The 21438-nt window shown below is 43.6% G+C and overlaps 3 protein-coding genes and 2 non-coding genes across 10 annotated transcripts in view; 3 read left to right on the top strand and 2 right to left on the bottom strand.

Moving 5' to 3' along the window:
- The first annotated feature begins 150 nt into the window (after nucleotides 1–150).
- trnar-ucg (transfer RNA arginine (anticodon UCG)) lies at nucleotides 151–223 on the top strand. Its single transcript has one exon. It is a non-coding gene; the product is annotated as a tRNA-Arg (tRNA).
- Nucleotides 224–1360: 1137 nt separating this feature from the next.
- mrpl58 (mitochondrial ribosomal protein L58) lies at nucleotides 1361–3836 on the bottom strand. Its single transcript, XM_023422680.2, has 6 exons — nucleotides 3632–3836; nucleotides 2865–2889; nucleotides 2695–2754; nucleotides 2455–2537; nucleotides 2105–2274; nucleotides 1361–2020 (listed from the first exon to the last, which is right to left on the bottom strand). Exons 1-6 carry the CDS (start codon nucleotides 3776–3778, stop codon nucleotides 1936–1938), a joined length of 570 nt encoding a protein of 189 aa, XP_023278448.1. The 5' UTR covers nucleotides 3779–3836; the 3' UTR covers nucleotides 1361–1935.
- A 113-nt stretch (nucleotides 3837–3949) lies between these two features.
- Nucleotides 3950–4021, bottom strand: trnaq-cug (transfer RNA glutamine (anticodon CUG)). Its single transcript has one exon. It is a non-coding gene; the product is annotated as a tRNA-Gln (tRNA).
- Nucleotides 4022–4667: 646 nt separating this feature from the next.
- Nucleotides 4668–12068, top strand: daglb (diacylglycerol lipase, beta). Its single transcript, XM_023422679.2, has 15 exons — nucleotides 4668–5450; nucleotides 5578–5726; nucleotides 6277–6451; nucleotides 6709–6964; nucleotides 7110–7232; nucleotides 7346–7473; nucleotides 8048–8174; nucleotides 8282–8365; nucleotides 9130–9207; nucleotides 9312–9392; nucleotides 9634–9761; nucleotides 9998–10066; nucleotides 10347–10419; nucleotides 10509–10762; nucleotides 11149–12068. Exons 1-15 carry the CDS (start codon nucleotides 5356–5358, stop codon nucleotides 11327–11329), a joined length of 2001 nt encoding a protein of 666 aa, XP_023278447.1. The 5' UTR covers nucleotides 4668–5355; the 3' UTR covers nucleotides 11330–12068.
- A 1250-nt stretch (nucleotides 12069–13318) lies between these two features.
- Nucleotides 13319–21438, top strand: part of spag9b (sperm associated antigen 9b) — a 28605-nt gene continuing 20485 nt past the window's right edge. For 4 of the 6 annotated variants that reach the window (XM_087178325.1, XM_023422660.2, XM_087178324.1 and 1 more), the window contains exon 1: nucleotides 13321–13967. In XM_087178325.1, the coding sequence (XP_087034451.1) occupies nucleotides 13668–13967 (300 nt within the window). In that variant the 5' untranslated portion in view covers nucleotides 13321–13667. Of the gene's footprint in view, nucleotides 13968–21438 lie in introns of all 6 variants that reach the window. The other 2 variants (XM_023422659.2, XM_023422661.2) reach the window with 2 other exon arrangements.

Here is a 21438-nt window from a genome sequence, read left to right as displayed (position 1 = left end):
TATATATATATATATATATATATATATATATATATATATATATATATATATATATATATATATATAAAATCGACATTGCAAAAATCGTCCTAATTCGGGTTATCGTAATACAAATATTTATATGTTATCCGGCTTTATGTCTGTCGATCCGACCGCGTGGCCTAATGGATAAGGCGTCTGACTTCGGATCAGAAGATTGAGGGTTCGAGTCCCTTCGTGGTCGACTTTTGTAAATATTGTTTTAATCGGGTTTAGTTTTAAAGCATACTACCGTTAACTCGTCACGTAGCCACGAATCAATGATAACATAAAACAGTTGTTGCAAGATAAGGCTAAAATTATGCTAACCTAACGAAGTAACTCGGACATAGCTAAGTTTTTAACATTTTTATATTTTGTTTAAGTGATTAAAATAGCCTCCCTTTTAGATAAACGACAGTAGAGTAATTTCAACGTATTTAACGTTATAATGCGGATTTAAAGCGAAACCTACAAATAATGATATGGAGACAAATGGAGACATGTTTAGCATCAAAATGCCATACGCCGCTAACGGGTGTATGAGAGCAGAGTGGCGCAGCGGAAGCGTGCTGGGCCCATAACCCAGAGGTCGATGGATCGAAACCATCCTCTGCTAACCTTTTTGTTTCCCTGCGTGTAAACGTTGAAAATTTCTCACAGACTTATCATCGACATGTCTGCCGCAATTCAGCAACACTGTACCCCAGAGCATGAATTATACAGTCACAATACGAGAGGGGGGAGTCAACTTTTTCTCCAGGGCAAAAGTGATCACAGTACAGGTAAGTGCTTCTTACTGGATTAACAAAAACTGTCAAATAAATGTAGTGGATGTAGAAAGTAGAATGTAGTAGAAGTAGAAAGTAGCATAAAATGGAAATACTCACGTACCTAAAACTGTAGTTAAGCACAGTACTTAGACTAAATGTACTTAATTATTTTCCAGCACTGCTAATATAATCACTGAGCCTTCAGCACACACTAACTAAACCACCACAAACACACAAAGACTATTAACATGAAATAATAAATTCTATATTGATGTGAAAACGTGTCTCTGCAACAACTAATCCTCCATCGTCTCACTGCTCATGACTGAGCACCAGTGTTTGCTAACATACATGACATTTTATATTGGTGATGAAATGACAAGCTAACACTGGAAATGAAAGGGTGCGCTATCAGCTAGCTAACATTAGTTAGCTAAACTGTAACTTAAGGCTAAAGCTAGAAACTAGCTAACATTAGTTAGCTAAACTGTAACTTAAGGCTAAAGCTAGAAACTAGCTAACATTGGCGTTTGTCCGTAGATACTTGACACAATCTAATTCAGAAACTCTGAGAGTATAAAAGTAAAGTTTATTAAACAAGCTAGATAGTTAGCTACTGCTGCTTACATTCACCTACAGTGTCTTTTTGACAGGAGCAAAGACTTGAGGATGGAGCCCCTGATGTAGTGAGGCAGGCAGACGAGACATTCAGCTAACATCATCTTCTTTCACTTTAGGGGTGTTTGTAATCATATTACAACATTCTTCCAGATATAAATATGGGAAATATATTATAATATTTACAATTACAGGTAAGAAAGATATATATATATATATATATATATATATATATATAAATGTTTCATCCCCCTAAGGACTGTTGTTTTTTACCTCTTTTGGTAATAAAGATCCAATTCCTCACATAATTTGAACCCTGCTTCACCATTGGTGTCAGTAATCTCCAGTCAAAAACTGTAGCAGTGAATTTCAAAACCCTTGACAATGGTCTGCATGATTCTGGTATTTACAACAAGAACAATTGCTGCTTACTTTATTTTACTTAATATCAATAACACTGGACATGTTATTTACATGTAAATAAATGACAACAAGTATTAGAGGTAGAAACATAACAGTCGATTAATCAGTCAAAATCCACTCGTCTGTTCTGTTTGATGGCTGAATGGATCTTCTTCTGCTTGAGTCGCTCCTTGTTGCTCTTCTGTAACCTGCACAACATATTTCACATCAAAAACACACATAAGACTCATTTATAATCGAGGTGGATAGAAAAACAAACTGCGAGGTCGCACCTGGCCTCCCTCAGAGCTAGGTCTTCTGCTGTCGGTTCGTGAGGCTTCCTGCTGGCTTCAGCTATGATGGCAGAGATCTTCTGGATACAGTCCGAAAGGTTTCTGTGCTGACTCCTGCTCAGCTCGGAGGTCACCAGCAGTTCTCCGGCTTTATTGATGCGGTTTGTGTTCTGTGACACCAAGCAGAAAATTACTACGTTTACTCTTAATGGTTTCAAAATGACAGGGACAAAGATCATAACGAAGGCAGCTCTGCTCTTCTGTTGACAGTGTAATGACACCTCAGGAGAGAGTGTTTAAAGACAAACTTGGAATTTGTGCATTATTACTTTGGAATGCAGAAAACAAACCCTTTCAAAGATCTTCTGTCGAACGTCCTCTGGGATCCAGTCTGCTGTCAGCACATGGAACCGGACCTCTGCCTTTGTGTTAACTGTGGATGGAGATGTCACCACACAGGACATGTGTTAACATCACACAGATTCAAGATTCATGGCCTTGAACAGGCTGTCAGGAGCCACTTGTCACTGTGACATATATACACATCTACCAAGGAGCATTTTTAAATAATAAAGTTACGTTTGGAGAACCTTTATTGACATGCTGACCACCAGGACCACTGCTCCTGCTGTAAGACACTCTCAGACGTTCTGAGAGCCAGAAGGAGAAAAACATATTATTAAGAAAATACAAAAACAGAATTAAAATACGCAATTATTCTGCTTTAGTGAAGCACATTGGTATACATATTTATATTTACCCGCTGGAATGTGCACCTGGGCGTCCTGAAAAATGAAAAATAAATAAATAAAAATCTATTGCTTCACTGTGCATCAAGGACATACAGTTCATCCTACAGTTCATTCAGAAAGTCTTCAGACCCCTGCACTGTTTTCACCTTATGTTGAAGTTCAATGCTAAATAAAAAGTAAGTAAGTGAAAACTGAACTTTAGACATTTTAGCAAATGTATTAAAAAGTAAAAACAGAACTATCTGCAGCAGCAGCACAGACTCAAAAACATTTCTGCTGCATTGAAGGTTCACAAGATGAAAAAGTCTGGAGCAACCAGGACTCTTCTAGAGCTGGACCTGGACTAACGGATACATCAGGGAGAAGGGTCTTGGTAAAAGAGGAGACCAAGAACCTCATGGTGACTTCGGGACGAATATTTTCTCTAAATTTTCTCTCTACTGGGCAAATGAACTGTTTGGTATCTTCAATAACAATATAACTGAGGCTTTAGGAAGATTACCCTCACAGAGTGGGAGGGTGCAGGGACAGGTGCTCAGCCTCTGTACACCAAATATTTTGTGCCTTGCTTCAATTTTTGCAGTGCTTTATAATGGATTAAATTTACAGTTAAAAGATTCTTACAGCACAACACAATGACTGGTTCACTATACTGCACAGTGACCGTATAGAGGGCGACTGTGACAGGGCTGACATGAAGTAGAAGGCACTTTAACCCAGTCCTGTTAGTATGGGAGTCAAAGAAACGATGACTGCATGGTGTCATTTCACTGACCTCTGTGTCTGTTTCCCGGGTCCCATAACTAACACGCGGCTGTAACCTGCTGTGAACGTCTCTTATTGGTTCTACACGCAATGAAATCACGTTTATTCCTGCGCTACGGCAAAGTAAATAAGACCGTCGTGCTATGTGCGCCGCCATGTTGGTATGACGTCGTTATGGCTAGTGAAGTACACTCCACGTAAAGTAGCTGCTGCTGCTATTACTAAGCTGCACTTGCAGTTGAACGTGTCTGGGTAGAGGATGGTCTCAGACCTGTTCATACTATTTTACGTAAACATTGTAAATTATATCACAAAAGAAAATAAAGTTAGGTTCCACCGAGATTTGAACTCGGATCGCTGGATTCAGAGTCCAGAGTGCTAACCATTACACCATGGAACCACGGAACTGCATTGGCGGCAAATATGTATATGAAACGACCAATAACATTCCTTCATTCCATACGCATTCGGTATGTTGTGCAGACTAATCTACTTATTACCTATTAAGGAAAATGACTTACAATACACTTATCCTATCTCATATAAACATATCCTTACTTGCCTAACAAATGTCTGGCAATAGATTGAATAATTTGACTTATTAGCGAGACTGAATGAAATCTGCACATCATAGCAGAAACTGATGGATGACTGAAGGACATCACAAAATCAGGATAAGTTTTTTTTTTTTTTTTAAAGAAAAGAAAATTATTGGGGGTCAAAGGAGGAAATAACCGTGAAAGTAATTTTAAAGTTGATTTCTACAAGAATTTCAATGGGTATGTATACCCACATACACAACTTGTACTTGGGGGAAAAAAATAAAATCTAAAAATTAATTTCAAATAGACTTTTGAATATGAACTATGTCTCCAGTTGAAACATACTACACAAACAGGTTTAATAGAAATAATTATATATATATATGTATCACGCAGTCTTTTTTTTATCAGTCTTCTGTCTTATATAAAACTATCTGTTTTTTGCCACGAGTGGGCGCTATTATTACATGCCTTTAATATGAAGAGGAAAAAGCGGAACCTTCACACGATGACTGCTGTTGCAACAGGGAGTCGTCGGCGGACGGACACAGTTGCTTTTCGAGAAAAACAAAACAAACAAGCCTTCTATATTTAGCTACATTTAGTGTTACATAAACATTAAGGTAGCTGTACTTATAGAGCGAATGGTTGATTTACTATTAGCTAACAATAGTAGCGCAGCAAACAGGATTAGCAATCAATTTCTCGGAATAGCTTTAGAGTATTTTTTTAGCGAGATAGCTAACGTTAGAGGCTAGTCACTCCACGGTATAAATTCTGCTAGCTGTCGTAAACCGCACTGGCAACTGTTATCTACCGTTAGCTGAGCTAGCTACGTGTTGACAGGTCGCAACCCGTAACATTGTTCACGACATAAACATCAGAGCTTGGGCGTACCTTCGAAAAAATTAGGTAACGTTAACGGACACGCACGCTCCTACCGGAATACTCTGCTGAACGTTAGCTTGTAGCTAGGCTACACCGGAACCATTTGGGCTAATTAAGCAACATTGGAAAGTAGAATGTGACAACAACGGTTATATGGCTCGGTGCCACCCAGTGTAGCTGCTGCTTTGGCAGTGAAGTCATGAAGGGTGTGAGGTGTCCGTTGACCAGGAGAAACCTGCCCACTCTCTCTTTGTAGCGCTGGAAACGTCTGTTAGCGGAATATCTCGTCTTCTTCATCTGCAACATGCCTGGATTGGTGGCGTTCGGTCGGCGGTGGGGCATCGCCAGCGACGACCTTGTTTTCCCCGGCTCTTTTGAGCTGTTCATCCGTGTACTTTGGTATGTTGCCTACCCTCATGAATGTGCATGCATTACTGGAGACTTAATCCACCATAGGTCCAACTAGTCAGGCATAATAACAATGTTCATTGTCTCTGCTCTTGTTTTTCTCCACTTCTGTGTTTAGGTGGATTGGCACTTTGATCTTATACACTCATCACAAGGGTGATTTTGATTGTAATGGGAGAATTCTTCATAGCTACCTAGTTGGACTACTGGTTGTGCTTGGTCTCATCATCCTGACATTATCTGCTATTGTCTATGTCAGTGCTCAAGGTAAGTTCTACCTTAACCTTTTGTGAGTCTAATATGTAAAGATGAGTAAACTGCAGGGGTGGAATCACACAGCTTTCACCTAATTCTTCCCACAGCAGCTATTTTGTGATAATACACGTTATTCTGAAATATGCAATGCAGGAAGTTTGCAAAGCAGTTGGTACCTTACACAACCAGTTTTTTAAGCAACTGGTTGGAGATGAAGCAGAACAATGTTTGTGGATCTAGTGCACACACAATAATATGTACACAAGTGTCATCCTTCATATTGAAACAGCTGTAAACTTGCAAATGATTGAACAGTCAGAAAATGCAACAGGAAGCAGCTCTACCTCACAGTACAGTATGATGACACATGGTGCTATTACACTGTCCTTTTTTTTATCAGTGTCAGAAAATGACAAACAAGATGGCTGTGCATTTTAATGTATATATTACACAGTGTCACTGTTTAGCTAACTGCTAGCTTCTGAAAAGTATGACACCACCACTGCAACATCATCGTGCAACCAGCACAGGTATGTCAGAGATGTCTACAATTGCTTCCCAGGTACCATCACTAACCCCGGCCCACGACGCTCTATCCCTGCGCTGGTGTACCTGCGAGCTCTGCTGTACATTCCTGAGCTGGTGTGGGCCTGTCTGGGAGCTGCGTGGGTCTCTGATGACAGCAAAGGGTGCGACCCTGCCACAGTGGGTGCTGTCATCGCAGCAGTGGTTGCCAGGTGAGTTTTTCACAAGTACAGACGGTGGCAAACTAAAAAAGGGACCTGAAACATGACCCAGTTGAACTATGGGAGATGTGAGTGGTGTGGAGTTCAGAGATTTGGAGTTTCTGGAGGATCAACACCTGACTGAGACTCTGTGTGATGGTTTCTCCTTTAATATGTCACCTGTCCGTGTGTCTTCATAATAGTCATTAATCATGTTAGAATTAGTCGATGTGTTTTGATCCAGCATCTCTTTGTCTTCGTCTCAACAGCTGGATCATCCTGCTCTTTACGGCGCTGGGCGTGGTGTTTGTGTTTGACCCTATGGGAAACCCTCGCCCTCAGCCTGCAGCCATGGAGCCACTGGGAGTACGAGAGGATGGCGTCCAGTTGTTCTCCACAGCTCGCTCCCTGGCTGTGAAGGTGTGGGAGAGCAGGCTGCGGCTCCTGTGCTGTTGTCTGCCGCAGGATGAAAGCCACCGAGCGGCGTTCTCCAGCATCGCACAGCTCGTCAGCGGCTTCTTCTCTGTGAGGGTTTCCTCCTCTCTTTTACATCTTCAGTTAGTGGGTCTGCAAACTGAGTTCAGTCAGGTTTGATGATATTGTGTGTGTGTGTGTGTGTGTGTGTGTGTGTGTGTGTGTGTGTGTGTGTGTGTGTGTGTGTGTGTGGCAGGATACAGACCTTGTCCCCAGTGACATAGCAGCTGGTCTGGCTCTGCTGTCCCAGGAGCAGGATAAGATGGAGCGGAGCAGAGACCCAGACGACGTGGTCTCTCACAGTCCTTCCTCTCCTATTGTGAGTAGTGGAGCAACAGTCGACCTCTGACCTCACAGTGATGTCAATAATGGTTTTCTGCATCACTTCATGTAAAGAAAAATGTTCCTCTTGTTGGTGTTTGATCGTTGCAGGGAGAGGATCTGGAGACAGAGCTGGAGAAAGCAGCTCACTGTATGCAGTTTGCTGCAGCAGCGTATGGATGGCCTCTCTACATCTACTCCAACCCCCTGACCGGACCCTGCAAGCTCAGCGGAGACTGGTGAGATGTTCTCTCTGTCAGAGGAGCTGCCACGTCAGCTTAGTTCAGCCAAACTGTCCGAACTGTTTGTCAGAGGGTAAGAAAGTTTCAGAGGTGAGATGGAAGCCCAGGACTGAACTCCTCTCGATGGCTCTTTAAAGTTATTTGTGTCACTTTTCATGAGAACAACCGTGTCTTCATGGAGATAAACAGCGGCAGTATCCCCATTTTTAAAAGATGTTGTCTCCTCCCTCTGTAATACGGCGGCTCTTCACATCACCCTCCAGTGTCAGTGTGCTCCTTCAGTATTAACACTTCATCAGAACTGGTTCTGACCCTGAACCAGCTGACTGGAGCTGTATGTCAGAGAGATCCAAACCTTCATGTGGCAGCTGATCTCCTGGCTACAGTATTTAGACTCGAAATGATCAAATCTGTGATCACACTTCTTATTACACTTTATTGTTTTTGTTTAGTTGTTTAGCTGCATCACTGCCGACACTGTTTCTGTCTCTGAGATTCAAGTTAAAGGTCTCAGCCGTGTGTGTGTGTGTGTGTGTGTGTGTGTGTGTGTGTGTGTGTGTGTGTGTGTCAGCTGTAGGAGCCGAGCAGCTGAGTACGACATCGTTGGAGGAGACCACCTGGGCTGTCACTTCTCCTCCATCCTGCAGAGCACTGGTTTACAGTACAGAGACTTCATCTACGTCAGCTTCCACAACCAGGTGAGAACTGGTCCCAGTCAGGATCCGTCCTCTGTGTTCACAGTCTCAGGTTTATGTTGTAGAGGTCTGGTCTGGTCTGACAGTGTTAACACCTGGCTGTGTTGCAGATCTATGAGATCCCGTTCTTCGTGGCTCTGGACCATAAGAGGGAAGCTGTTCTGGTGGCTGTGAGAGGAACTCTGTCACTGAGGGTGAGTCTTCTCATCAACACCTCCATGTTGTTAGAACCATGAACTAATGTGCACATGATCAATGCTGCAATTGTCTGTTGTTTTTGTTGCTGTTTTCACTTCCTCTTCATGTTCAGTGTCACTTCCTGTTTGTACAGATGACAGCAGAGCAACTGACAGAACAGACTGATCAATAGATCAATAGAGGCGTAACCCTCTCTCCTAAAGAGAAATTAAAACGAGTGTGTGAATGCATCATGTTCACACATGATGAGATCTGCTGTTAAGCTGGCCCCGGGTCTAAATTATTGAAGACTGGAGTATTGATGAGCTCTGATGTTCCTGCTTCTGTTCTTTCTGTATTCATGATGTGGAGGCTGCAGGCAAAACTACTGCAGGGAAACAGTAAAAATACAGTCAATGGTTCTGCAGTGAGGAACTGTTTAATACATTTGTTTTACATTTTCATCATCACAAAATCACAGTCTGTAACAGTTCAGAACATTCTGCATCTTAAAAGGTTTATTTTATTGTTTAAAATTTCAATAAACACATTATAGTCTGTCACAGCTCAGAACACTGTTACAGTCTGATACTCAACATTAATCTATATACAGGACATATGAGAAAATACATTTATTTTGGTCTCAATATTTTCTCTTAAATCACAAAAAGAAGCAGCAAGAGAACCGTTAAAGAACCGGGTCGATAAGCAGCGTTGGTAAATCTCCCTAGCGATCAGTTTCCCAGGTGACTGTTAACCTGACTGGGTGTGTGTCCTGCAGGACGTCCTCACAGACCTGTCTGCTGAGTGTGAGAACCTGCCTATAGAGGGCGTGTGTGGAGCCTGCTACGGTCACAAGGTAACTGACACACCTGGTAACTGACACACCTGTACAAGGTAATAAGCTCACCTGTACCTGCAGACAGTGACGGTAGAAACTGAAGCTGCTGTTCTCTGGTGCAGGGCATGTCTCAGGCTGCAGGCTACATCTACAAGAAGCTGGTGAACGACGGGATCCTGAACCAGGCCTTCTCCGTGGCTCCGGTAAGAACAGTGACGGTCTGCAGGTCAGCCACCGGGGGGCGCTGCTGTGTTTACTTCAGTCAGAAGCTGCTGGTAGATCCTGTTAGGAGGGAATGAGACGTCACCTACAGGTTATGAGGCTGGGTTTCATCTGTCCAGGGAAACAGCTGCTTCACCACTTCTCCACTGTGTTTCATGATTAAACTGATATTTATCATCATGTTGGAGAAGGTGGATCGTGACTGACCCTGTGTGTTTACAGGAGTATAAACTGGTCATCACTGGTCACAGTCTGGGCGCGGGCACAGCGTCACTGCTGGCCATCCTCCTGCGGAACTCCTTCCCCACCCTACAGTGCTACGCCTTCTCTCCACCAGGGGGACTCCTGAGGTGAGGAGGACTGAGGTCGACATCCTTTATTTTACAGTTTTTAAAGTGCACGTGATCATGGCCGAGCCTCCAGTTAAACTCTATCTGTTGTTAAAGGTTATAGTCTGTTTACCTTTAGACAGGTAATCTACAGGGAGATATATATATATATATATTTTACTTTATATATATTGATATTGTAGTTTTATTATTACGTGTGTTCATGTTAATGGTTGTTGTGTTTTGTCCCTGTGCAGTAAAGCCTTGGCTGATTACTCCAAGGACTTTGTGCTCTCTGTGGTTCTGGGGAAGGATCTGGTTCCCAGGTGAGACCGGTTCCTCTTAGAACCTGGTGTTTAAGTTGAAATGCATCATGGGTAAACATTGTGTGTTGTTACTGTTTAGTTCATTGTAGTTTTAATGTGTCATCTTTCCCTGGGATCACTGACGGTCTGATATGAGTGTGCTGTGGTGAACAGATACACTGATCTGATAGACTCTATATTTGGCTCTGCCCTGTTCTCACAGCACAGAGGAGGAGGAGGAGGTGGTGACATCACACTCCTCTTCTTCTTCTTTGTTTAATCATCTGTTTTCTCTGTTCAGACTGAGCATTCCCAACATGGAGGACCTGAAGAGACGGATTCTCAAGATAGTCTCAAACTGCAACAAGCCCAAAGTAAGACCTGTTCCCTGCAGTGATTGTAGATCAGTCTCAGACCTGGACTCAGTGTGTGTGTGTGTGTGTGTGTGTGTGTGCTGTTGCAGTACCGCATCCTGCTGCAGGGCTGCTGGTACGAGCTGTTCGGAGGAGACCCAGACGACTTCCCCACCGAGATGGAGAACAGGAGGGAGGAGGAGCTCAGCCAGCCGCTGCTGGGGGAGGAGTCACTGATCATTCGCCACTCGTCATCCTATCAGAGCCTGGCGTCAGATGACTCACCTGCCCACAAGGCCGCCCACTTACCGCTGTTTCTGCCTGGACGCATTCTGTATATCACAGAAGACGGGCCGTCGCGGAGGTGTGTCCTGAATATTTAATGTCTTGATGAATACACAGCTGAGCTGCAGCGATCAGCTGATTAATGGATTCATTGGACATGTATCAGCTGTTTTAATAATTGATTAAGTGACTGAGTAATTTGTTCAAGCTCCTCAAATATGAATATTTCATGTCTTCCTCAGTCACGTATGAAACTGAACTGAAGATGTGACTCTGAGAAGTTCTGAAGAACTTTGTTAGACCATGTGATTAATCAATTAATCAGAAGATAATTGTCAGATTCATTGGTAATGGAATGAATTGTTGGTTGTAGACTTTCAACAGATGCTTTCAGTTATTCCAGATGTTTCACACATGATGTTGACATGTGCAGACAGAACCCTGACTTTCATGTTGTCCTCTCAGACCCTGTTTCTCTCAGGTCCGGTACCGGGCGGAGTGGTCCAGTGAAGAGGCGTTCAGGAGCATCCTGATCAGTCCCAGCATGCTCGCAGATCACATGCCTGACATTGTGCTCGGAGCCCTCACTGATCTGACCAGAGACAAGCCGTTCTCCCTGTGCACGCCGACCCTGAACAGCAGCTAGCACAGTGTTATCTGAAGTGTCCCACACAGACTGAATGATCATCATCTGTCTTTATGTGAACACCTGATCCAGGACTGTCCGAGCTGCTGCACCTGGACTGTAACCCTCTTCATACACACTTTGACTTGATTGTAATGGAAACATGAGACGGTAGATTAATCTGTTGTATCTCAGTGAATGAACCTGTTCATAGAAACACGTTGGACTGCGCTTTAAATTATTTAATTTAAATAATTTGTTTTATTTCAGCTCCATGAGCACTTTCATTATGCCATGATCTTTGAATGTGCGTTGTGTACAATATTTGACAGTGCTGCAGTTAAACTGTAATGTCACTGTTCTATACCCCCCCCCCTCCCCCCCTGGTCACTCAGTGCCCCCTCTGGTCTTCCCTATCTGAGAAGACAATGAGCAGCAGGATGAACCAGGAAGTGATGTAGACTAAAACATAACATTATCATTGTATCGTGACTGTGGTTGGTGTGTGTTGTGTTGTGTTTAATGTCTTGAGTCAGGGTGAACAGTGCCTACGCTTCAGAGAAACACACCTGCTCTACGGAGAGACAGCGGAGAGTCGTGCAGTGTGAGCACCTCAACATGACAGGCCGACAGGTACATTTACCTGTACAGTGAGTGGGAACCTGTTTACTCTCCATGAGGTGATGTGTTAAAGTTTGAATCAGCTGATGCCTGAATAGCTAAAGCATTAGACTCAAATAAAAGCTTTTTCTGAAGCACACTCTATACCTGGTCATTATTTATTTATTTATTATTTCCACTTTCTTTATTGTACACAAAGGTACAAACACACGTGCAGTAAAACAAAAGAAACGACAATGATGAACCAAAAAAAAAAAAAATCCCATTTCAGGTTACAGTTAAAGTTCTTGTTTAATGCAGTGTAAAATATTAATTCAACATTTTTAAGGTCTTAATAGCTTTTTTGTTTTTAACATCAGATAAAGTTTTGCTATATTGTTAAAATTCATTAAGTACGTGCAGGAAGGTTGGCTTGGTTCTTGACCACTTTTATAAAAATATAGCATTGCTTCAAACATAACCATTTCAATATTCACTTTTAGAAAGTTGTCTACATCACTCCAGAACATTCCTGTGTGTGTGTATATATATATATATGAAAATATAGATGGGAAATGCTCTTTTTCTAGACCACAAAATCACAAAAACAATATCCAGCTTTAATCTTTCTAACACGTTTAACTGGAAAAATTCTGTCCAATATATTTGAAAGACACCTCCTTACACTTGTGTTTGATACTGTATGTATCACATTCTCCATGCTGTTATTATTATTACTACTATTATCAAGAAATTCATTGTAAGATGATAATTGATTTAATAACTGGCCAACTGTTAATTTGCCATTATAAAAAAAAAAAAAAAGTTATTTTTTATCGGATGTCTTTATTGTTCCATATGAGGTAACTATGGAGTGAAAAGTCATATTAGTTATAAAATGTTCCTAATAAATAGATCACTAACAGAAGTTGTAGTTTTTATTCTCCCTCCCAGCCCTCCTTAGAATGTGACGTCACCACGACGTCCCGTCACCGACACATGACATCTTCACGTGACCCCTGGGACGTGGTAAATTCCAGTGCCGAGAGTCAGTAGAATATCAAAGTTTGTTCAACTACATGTTTTTCTACTTTAGGTTTTGAAACTGTGTGATAAATGGCACGTTAGAGCAACACGACTGTTGTGTTTGAGCCACATGTGTGAATGACAGGAGGAAAAGTCATTAACCACGGTGCTAAATGTGATAAATTACAGCGGAACATAAAGTGATTGGAAACAAACATCCTCTTCATGCCTGTAAATGAAGAAAAATCTACAGATAAATGATCTGTCTTTGCTTTAATCGGTTGATACGGTTTGTCCTCCGCCCCTTAAACGTCACACAACAGAAACTATATCAGCAACACGTCCGAAGAAATTATTCTGTTAGCTTTAAAAGCCTCAACCTCTGACTTCTCCTGTGTTCTGTCTCTCTAGTGATTACTACTCCGACGGTTTCCATCTGTCCGACAGCACGTGAAGGCAGCAGCAGGAGCTCATCTGTTGGACAGGGAAACTAATCAGGAGCCAAGTAAAGACTTTTCAGTGCAGCTAGCTCCAGGCTAGCAGCTCCGAGCCCACCGTCCAGCCTGAAGAACCCGGGCTCTGTTAATGAGGCGCGGCGTCTCTCCGAGCGACGAACGGCGGTCAGACATGATTTAGAAACTCGGTTGTTTTCGCGGTTAAAGTCGGACGGCGGGAAGCCCTGCGTGTCTCTAACGTTAGCTGGGAGAGAAGTGCCAGAGGAGGCAGGAAAAAAATGGAGCTGGACAGCGTAGTCCTCTACCAGGACGACTCCGGTAACTCTACCATAATGTCGGACCGGGTCTCGGGTCTCGCCAGTTCGATTTACCGAGAGTTCGAGCGGCTGATAGAGAAATACGACGAGGACGTGGTGAAGGAGCTGATGCCGCTGGTCGTCGCCGTGCTGGAGAACTTGGACTCGGTGTTCGCGGTGAACCAGGAGCACGAAGTGGAGCTGGAGCTGCTGAAGGAGGACAACGAGCAGCTGGTGACCCAGTACGAGCGAGAGAAGGCTCTGAGGAAACACGCAGAGGAGGTGGGTCCAACAGCACACAGCCGCCAAACTCACTCACAACCCCGGATTATAGATTAAAGGCTCGTGTTATGGACCTTGGGTCGAAAAGATTTATCGCCGAACTCAATTTAAAAAAAAAAAAAAAAAAAAATCTGGCAATTCACATTCCCGATGCTGATCAATCATATATCAAATCTGATCAATCACCAAGTAGTACTTTTTTTCTGAAGTATATAACCTGTTGTTGGGATCGGCTCAGTGACAGGACCCCCACAAAGCAGATTATGGGAGAACCGCACTTTATAAAGTGGTTGTCGGTGCTTTCAACGGCCCGACGTCCGCTGTTTAAGCGGAAGGAAAAAAAAAAAAAAAGCTTTTTCCTAAAAGTGAAATGTAGTGAAAACAATCACAGTCTCATGGTCGGATGTTTCCTAAAAGACGGATCGATAGTTTCTGATAAAATGTGATCAACAACACTGAGGAACAAACTGTCCTGTAGCTGAAAGTTTATGTCACTGTGGATCTCAGAGCTGCACGTGAACACAGCATCAGGTCCAGCCTCAGATACACGGAACCACACAAACCGAGTCTGACTGAAGCTCAGCCCTGAGTCCCGTCATTTGACCGGTGATGGGACATTTACTGGCACCACTTGATCTCCACACACACACACACACACACACACACACACACACACACACACACACACACACACACACGCACACAGTCTATTTCTGGACACTAACATGTTTCCTGTAGTTATGACTCTGCACAACAACAGGTCTGAGGTCAGACTCAGTTTTGGGTGTTAATCTTGTTGACGGGTCCTGGTTCTGTCCTGCACAGTCCCTCATGTGACAGTGGGTCGCTCTGTACAGATGTTTGCACCTGTACAGTTGAGTTCAAACTTGCAGCTGTGTAATGTTTTATAATCACTTCTGCTGTGATGAGACTCTGAGCTGTAGGAGCCTCAGTCACAGTGTGATGATGGACGATGATACAGGTGATAATCACATCTCTCCTATCTGTGATTCATTTGTCTATGTTTGTAAATAAAAAAGGAAACATCTGTAAAATGGAAAGGTTAAAAACACACACCAGGAAGAATCATTTTCTCACAGGAAATATTACAAACTAAAGTCATTTTGGTTAAGCATTAAAGTAAGATAAAACATAGAATTATCAAAAGACGATAAAACCTTAAAGCACAGACTGCAACTACACAACAAACTGAAGTCAAATGACAAAAAAGAACACAGGCGTGCAGTTGGTTTTTTTTCAGAGTCTGAAACATTCACATCAGACTAACCCTGTCCCCTTCACCCTGTCCCCTTCACCCTGTCCCCTTCACCTTGTCCCCTTCACCTTGACACTGTCCCCATCACCCTTCACCCTGTCCCCTTCACCCTGTCCCCTTCACCCTGTCCCCATCACCCTGTCCCCATCACCCTGTCCCCATCACCCTGTCTCCTTGACACTGTCCCCATCACCCTGTCCCCATCACCCTGTCCCCTTCACCCTGTCCCCTTCACCCTGTCCCCTTCACCCTGTCTCCTTGACACTGTCCCCATCACCCTGTCCCCATCACCCTGTCCCCATCACCCTGTCCCCTTCACCCTGTCCCCTTCACCCTGTCCCCATCACCCTGTCCCCTTCACCCTGTCCCCTTCACTTTGTCCCCTTCACCCTGTCCCCTTCACCCTGTCCCCTTCACCCTGTCCCCATCACCCTGTCCCGGTGACTGTGTACAGAAACCTTACCACAGGTTAGAACAGGAGCCAGATTCAGGTCCTTTTCCCAGCTCCAGGAATCACGAGGTCACAGTTGTTGTCGAAGTTAAACAGCTGTTTAACTGAGCAGTGAATGGATGCTTTGTTCTTTTCAGCTCACTTTATTCAATTCAACTCAGCTTTATTTATACACAAGTTTTCTCAAGGCACCTTCCATACAGACCAGGACAGGACAGCAGTCCCCCCATCAGAGACCACCCGGTCCCAGTGGAGGGAAGGACTCGCCCTCCTGACGCTGGCTCAGTTGGAGGTCTCTGAGAGAGCATAAGACCAGTAATAACAATGAATACACAATAAGAGAACTGATATTAACAATAATAACACCAACAATGATAATAATTAGACTAATAATAATAATAATAATAATAATAATAATAATAATAGTAGCTGCAGGTGTTGAGAGAGTAGGTGGTCTGCAGGAGCCACTTTGTCTTTACATACACTCACCTTAATCTTAATGACCTCTGACTGGTGTAAGGTGTTGCTACTGCTGACATGAATTATGATTTACTGTATTTATGAAACATATGAACACCTGTGAAAAGTTCTTCACAATATGCAAAAAAAAGGGAAAAAAAGAATCATTGTGATTATTTTGGCAGATATTGTGTTTTCAGTTGGAGTGATCGTTTTTTCATTTTCACTGAAAAAATATAAAAATTATGACAATGTGAATTTTTGTTCTTGTTCCTTCACGTCTGGAGAATATGATTTGTAGGTCGGGGCGTCTCTGTAGCACCACAATGCTAATGGTGCACACACACACACACACACACACACACACTCATGCAGATTCACAGCTGGGGATAATTATCTTATTAATGTATTTACGTGTCATGACAGCTGCAGTTTGTGCTGCTCCTCAGCGCTCGACAGGTAAATGTTGAATGACGAGCTCAGCAGGTCACAGAGCAGAGTTCATTACTTCTGTCCTGACATGTTGCTCAGGTTCAGTGCCGTCAGTCAGGGTGTGACCTGTGCGACTGTAGGTGTTCACTATGTCTGAGCTGCATCAGTCACAGCTGTTAGACACACTGGCGCATGGTAACAGAGGGTTCCCTCCAGATCACAGGTCACATGATCAGCTCCAGAGGATCAGCTCAGTGCACACGAGGTGAAATGTAAACAGCCAAAAAATTCACCTTGTAACAATAAGAGTTTATCTCATTGGTATTTGATTGTTACTTATACAGAGAAAGTGACAGCAGGAGGACTGTGATTATCACCCTGAACACACACTCACACACACACACACACACAGACAGACAGACTCACACACAGACTCACACAGACACACACACAGACACACGCACACACACACTCACACACAGACTCACACACACAGACTCACACACAGACTCACACAGACACACTCACACACAGACACACACACACACTCACACACAGACTCACACAGACACACACACAGACACACACACACACACACACACACACACACACAGACAGACACACACACACACACACACACACACACACACACAGACTCATGAATGCTGTTTTCTTTAGTCCAGACTGAAAAATCAACCATTAACTTAAAATTTAAGAAAATCACAGTTATTATTTAAGAGTTTTTGATGGGGAACAGTAGAACTGATGGAGAACAGTAGAACTGATGGAGAACAGTAGAACTGATGGAGAACAGTAGAGCTGATGGAGAACAGTAGAACTGATGGAGAACAGTAGAGCTGATGGAGAACAGTAGAGCTGATGGAGAACAGTAGAACTGATGGAGAACAGTAGAGTTGACGGAGAACAGTAGAGCTGATGGAGAACAGTAGAACTGATGGAGAACAGTAGAGCTGACGGAGAACAGTAGAGCTGATGGAGAACAGTAGAACTGATGGAGAACAGTAGAGCTGATGGAGAACAGTAGAGCTGATGGAGAACAGTAGAGTTGATGGAGAACAGTAGAGTTGACGGAGAACAGTAGAGCTGACGGAGAACAGTAGAGTTGACGGAGAACAGTAGAGCTGATGGAGAACAGTAGAGCTGATGGAGAACAGTAGAGCTGATGGAGAACAGTAGAGCTGATGGAGAACAGTAGAGTTGATGGAGAACAGTAGAGTTGATGGAGAACAGTAGAGCTGATGGAGAACAGTAGAGTTGACGGAGAACAGTTTTTGCTCGTTTGGATTCATGAATATATTATCACAGTTAAATGAATGAGGTGAAACGAACAGGAAGGAGAATCCAGGAAATGAAGGGTGGATATGATCGGCAGGAAGTGGTGACAGTCTCCTCTACAGGTGTTTCTATGCAGGTGAATTAACACTGAATACTTCATCTAATTTAATTAAGATCTCCTGAAAACGTGTTGAATGAATAGTAGATCAATACTGTCAAGTCTTTTCCTCGGATATGAAGTTTTAGTTTGTTTATTTATTTAATAGAGACGATGCAGTTGAACTTTGTTCTGATACAGAACCTGAGAGTTTAAAGCTGCTGCTCATTTTCATCTCTTGACTCTGGTTGAGTTTTTACATGTACAGAGTCATTACCTGTTTGATTATCATGGAATCACATGTGGCAGTAGAGTAAAATACTAGACTGAAATTAATTGATTGTGAATTACAGTCTGTGTAATGTGTCTGGAGAGAAACTCTGGGGCCAAACTGTTGATACATTTATAAATTAATTTGTGGTTAATTAAAGGTGAATAAAACTAAGTAGTTTCCCCCCAGTACCACAACAACTGCCCACTCAGAGGAGAGAAATAAGCAGCCTGGGTTATTAAGCTTCTCATTAGGCCGACGAGTCGCTCTGGAGGCAAAGAGTCAGATTTATTTTACCAAACAAACACAGTGTGAGCCGAGTCCTGCTGCTGCCTCCGGCCCAGAGGAGGAGGAACCTCCTCTCAGTGGTTTGTCTGAACACAGGAGGAAAAGGCAAGGCAGGAAATTCTTGAGGAAAACCTCCCTCGGTTCTTTTGTCCAGTCAGGACCTGCTCCACAGAATCCAGCTGACCGATCATCATCAATCATTAATATCAAATCTGTCAGGACACGGGCCACAGTCGGGTCCTGTAGTGTTCTGTAGCGCTGCCTCATGTGATCATGAGGATGGTTTAGGATTAGACAGATGGACACAACAGTGTCAGTGGATGTGTCGGTCGGTCAGTTGGTTGATCCAGAACTTTGGTCCAGACTGAAACATCTCCATGAAGTCTTGTTCAGACGCGTGTTTTCCTGCAGCTCAGCAGAGTTTTAACTTCTCAAGTAAAACATCTGAACATGAACCGGATGAACAGAGACACTGAGAGTCATTGATCATCTGATGTTTGGTGAAATGTGTGGACAGCTGTTGGTTGCTTTGAAATGTGGTTCAGACGTTCGTGTTCCCCTCAGGATGAACTCTAATGACCTCTACCGCCATCATCAGGTTCATGCTTTATCTGTCACATTCTCTGTTTATGACTTTCCCATCAGCCTCTGCTGCTCTTTGTGTTTAGTGCTAATTAGCTAATGTTAGCATGCTAACCAGGCCAAGCTAAAGTAATATGGAAAACACGGTGAAGATTATACCTGCTAAACATCAGCATGTTAGCATGTTAGCATGTAGTTTAAAGCACTGCTGTGACTACAGCTTCGCATAGCTGTGTCGACTGTCAGTGAGTGGATTTACAGTCTCTAACATGTTCTCATCAAAATGACTCTCATAGCATCTGTATTATTCACTGTTGTCATGATGTGTGTCTGGAGGTCGTGACCTTAAAACTCCACAGTTTTCCCAGATGAGCCAACCACACACACCAGCAGGAGTTGATTTCTGTCAGTTGAGTGTGTCATTTTGTGTGTGTGTGTGTGTGTGTGTGTGTGAGAGAGAGAGAGAGTGTGTGTGTTGGGACAAAGGGAGCCTTATCCGTGCAGTGTGGGGGGAAGAGTGCACGTTAACTTGCTGGAACACTCATTCTCTGGAGCGCTGTCATGCACAGGCCTCATATGACGAGCAGCAGGGCGAGAGGATGCTGGGATTGTTCTGATGAATGTGGAGGAGGGGGCGTCGGCCTGCGTCATCCACACAGTCTCTACAGTCTGTTACAGTGTTGAGTCTGTAAGGGTTAATGGATGTAAGTCTGAGGAGGAGCGCACCCCCTCACCCCCACCCCAGGAGCCAGCCGTCTGTAGTCCAGCCCAGTGCTATGTTAATGCTCTTATTAGATTTACATGGGAAATGCTGCTTTAGTAGCAGAACTTCAGGTCTTAAGATGCTCCTGGGACTTTCCAGACCTCACTGGGCCCCCCTCACCCCCCACCCTCAAGGTCGGGGGGTGTGGGGGGGGTGCACACATTGCAGCCATTTATGTAAACTAACTCAAACTTCACAATAAGTTCTTCAGTCCTTTGTTGTTTGTCACCTCAGAGGTGGTTCATGGCAAATCAAACGCTCCTCTCTGAAACAGCTGAGGAGCCACAGGGAGAGAGAGAGAGAGAGAGAGAGAGACCTCCACCATCAATGAGTGATTGTGTTTAAACCAGTGTCCTGAACCAACACCTCTGTTCCTCACCTTTAGTCTCAATGTGACTCGTGTGTGAAGAACCAGGTGATCCTCATCTCCACACAAATGACATCCACACCCCGCCCCCGGCCCGACCACGGGGCCCCCGGCCCGACCACGGGGCCGCCGTCCACAGCCGGTACCCACATCACAAGACTGCATGTTTACAGACATGGAGAGCTCTCCGCCTGTTAGCACGAGCCTGACTCAGCTGATCAGCTGATCAATACATGACACACACACACACACACATATAATTCTTCATATTATAATTCTAGGGTGTAACTCATATTACATAACGTTGTAAAGTTCCTCCTGTCATGTTTTAAACTCTGTAATCATGTTTAGTTTAACACGTTTTCACACATTAAACTGGGTCTGAAGCTCAAACCTGCATCAGGCCTTAAGCCCCGCCCACCACCTGCTGGCTCCAGGTGGACAGGTGAAAGAGCAGAGAGCATCAAGATGGTGAGAGGAGGAAACATCAGAGAGACTCAGCCACATGTTTGAGCCTTAGTCAGACCCAGACTCAGAGGAGGAGTCTGAGACCAGAACCAGAGACTAGCAGACGGATCAGAACTGTTAGCATAGTTAGCATCTTTTATTTGTTTATGCTGTTTGTTAGCTTGTAACTGGCAGTGGCTGACATAGTGTTAGCAGTTGTGCTAATGCAAACTCTCACTCTCTATACTGATGAGGTTTCAGGTGTATTTAGCCCCGCCCCCCGTCCCCACAAGGTGACAGGATTGGTTCTTTAGGTTTGTGATGTATGAAACCCTGAATCTGTTTTTATGAGACTCATTGGTTCACTACAGTTAACAAGGTTAAACTCTGGATCTGTGGTTCAGTCACAGTTTATCTGACGATGTTCTTCTCGGTTTCTGTTCTTGTTATTTGATCCACTTTCTCAGAGCTCATTAAAGTTTCATCTGAACTCATGAACTCACAGTGTGAAGTGGGTCAGGTCTCCTCTGACTCTGTCTCTGTCCACTGACATCAGCTGCTGCACTGATTAAGAATATTATTCTAATCATAATGATCATTTTACAGTGTGTTTGTGTTCAGAACACACTCCTCTGTGTGTTTCCTCTGCTGTAAAATCAGTCACAGAGCTCAACATCCCCTGAGAGCAGGAGCGAGGTTAGTGACAACAGCTGCTGTGAAGATTGGAAAAAAACCTTCACAC

Source organism: Seriola lalandi, unplaced genomic scaffold (genome assembly GCF_002814215.2).
Source record: "Seriola lalandi dorsalis isolate HSWRI2012SDOR001 ecotype SW California unplaced genomic scaffold, Sedor1 jcf7180002054683, whole genome shotgun sequence".
In the NCBI taxonomy this organism is placed as follows: domain Eukaryota; kingdom Metazoa; phylum Chordata; class Actinopteri; order Carangiformes; family Carangidae; genus Seriola; species Seriola lalandi.
Note: the sequence above shows the minus strand (reverse complement) of the source record. Positions and strands in the feature narration are given on the sequence as shown.

Excerpts from the sequence above, each read along its gene's own strand:
- mrpl58 (XM_023422680.2), bottom strand. The coding sequence starts at position 3,778 with ATGGCGGCGCACATAGCACGACGGTCTTATTTACTTTGCCGTAGCGCA. Across the intron at positions 2,538-2,694 it reads TGGTCAGCATGTCAATAAAG|TTAACACAAAGGCAGAGGTC; the intron begins GTTCTCCAAACG and ends CTCCATCCACAG. Across the intron at positions 2,021-2,104 it reads CTAGCTCTGAGGGAGGCCAG|GTTACAGAAGAGCAACAAGG; the intron begins GTGCGACCTCGC and ends TATGTTGTGCAG.
- daglb (XM_023422679.2), top strand. The coding sequence starts at position 5,356 with ATGCCTGGATTGGTGGCGTTCGGTCGGCGGTGGGGCATCGCCAGCGAC. Across the intron at positions 6,965-7,109 it reads TCGTCAGCGGCTTCTTCTCT|GATACAGACCTTGTCCCCAG; the intron begins GTGAGGGTTTCC and ends TGTGTGTGGCAG. Across the intron at positions 9,393-9,633 it reads AGGCCTTCTCCGTGGCTCCG|GAGTATAAACTGGTCATCAC; the intron begins GTAAGAACAGTG and ends GTGTGTTTACAG.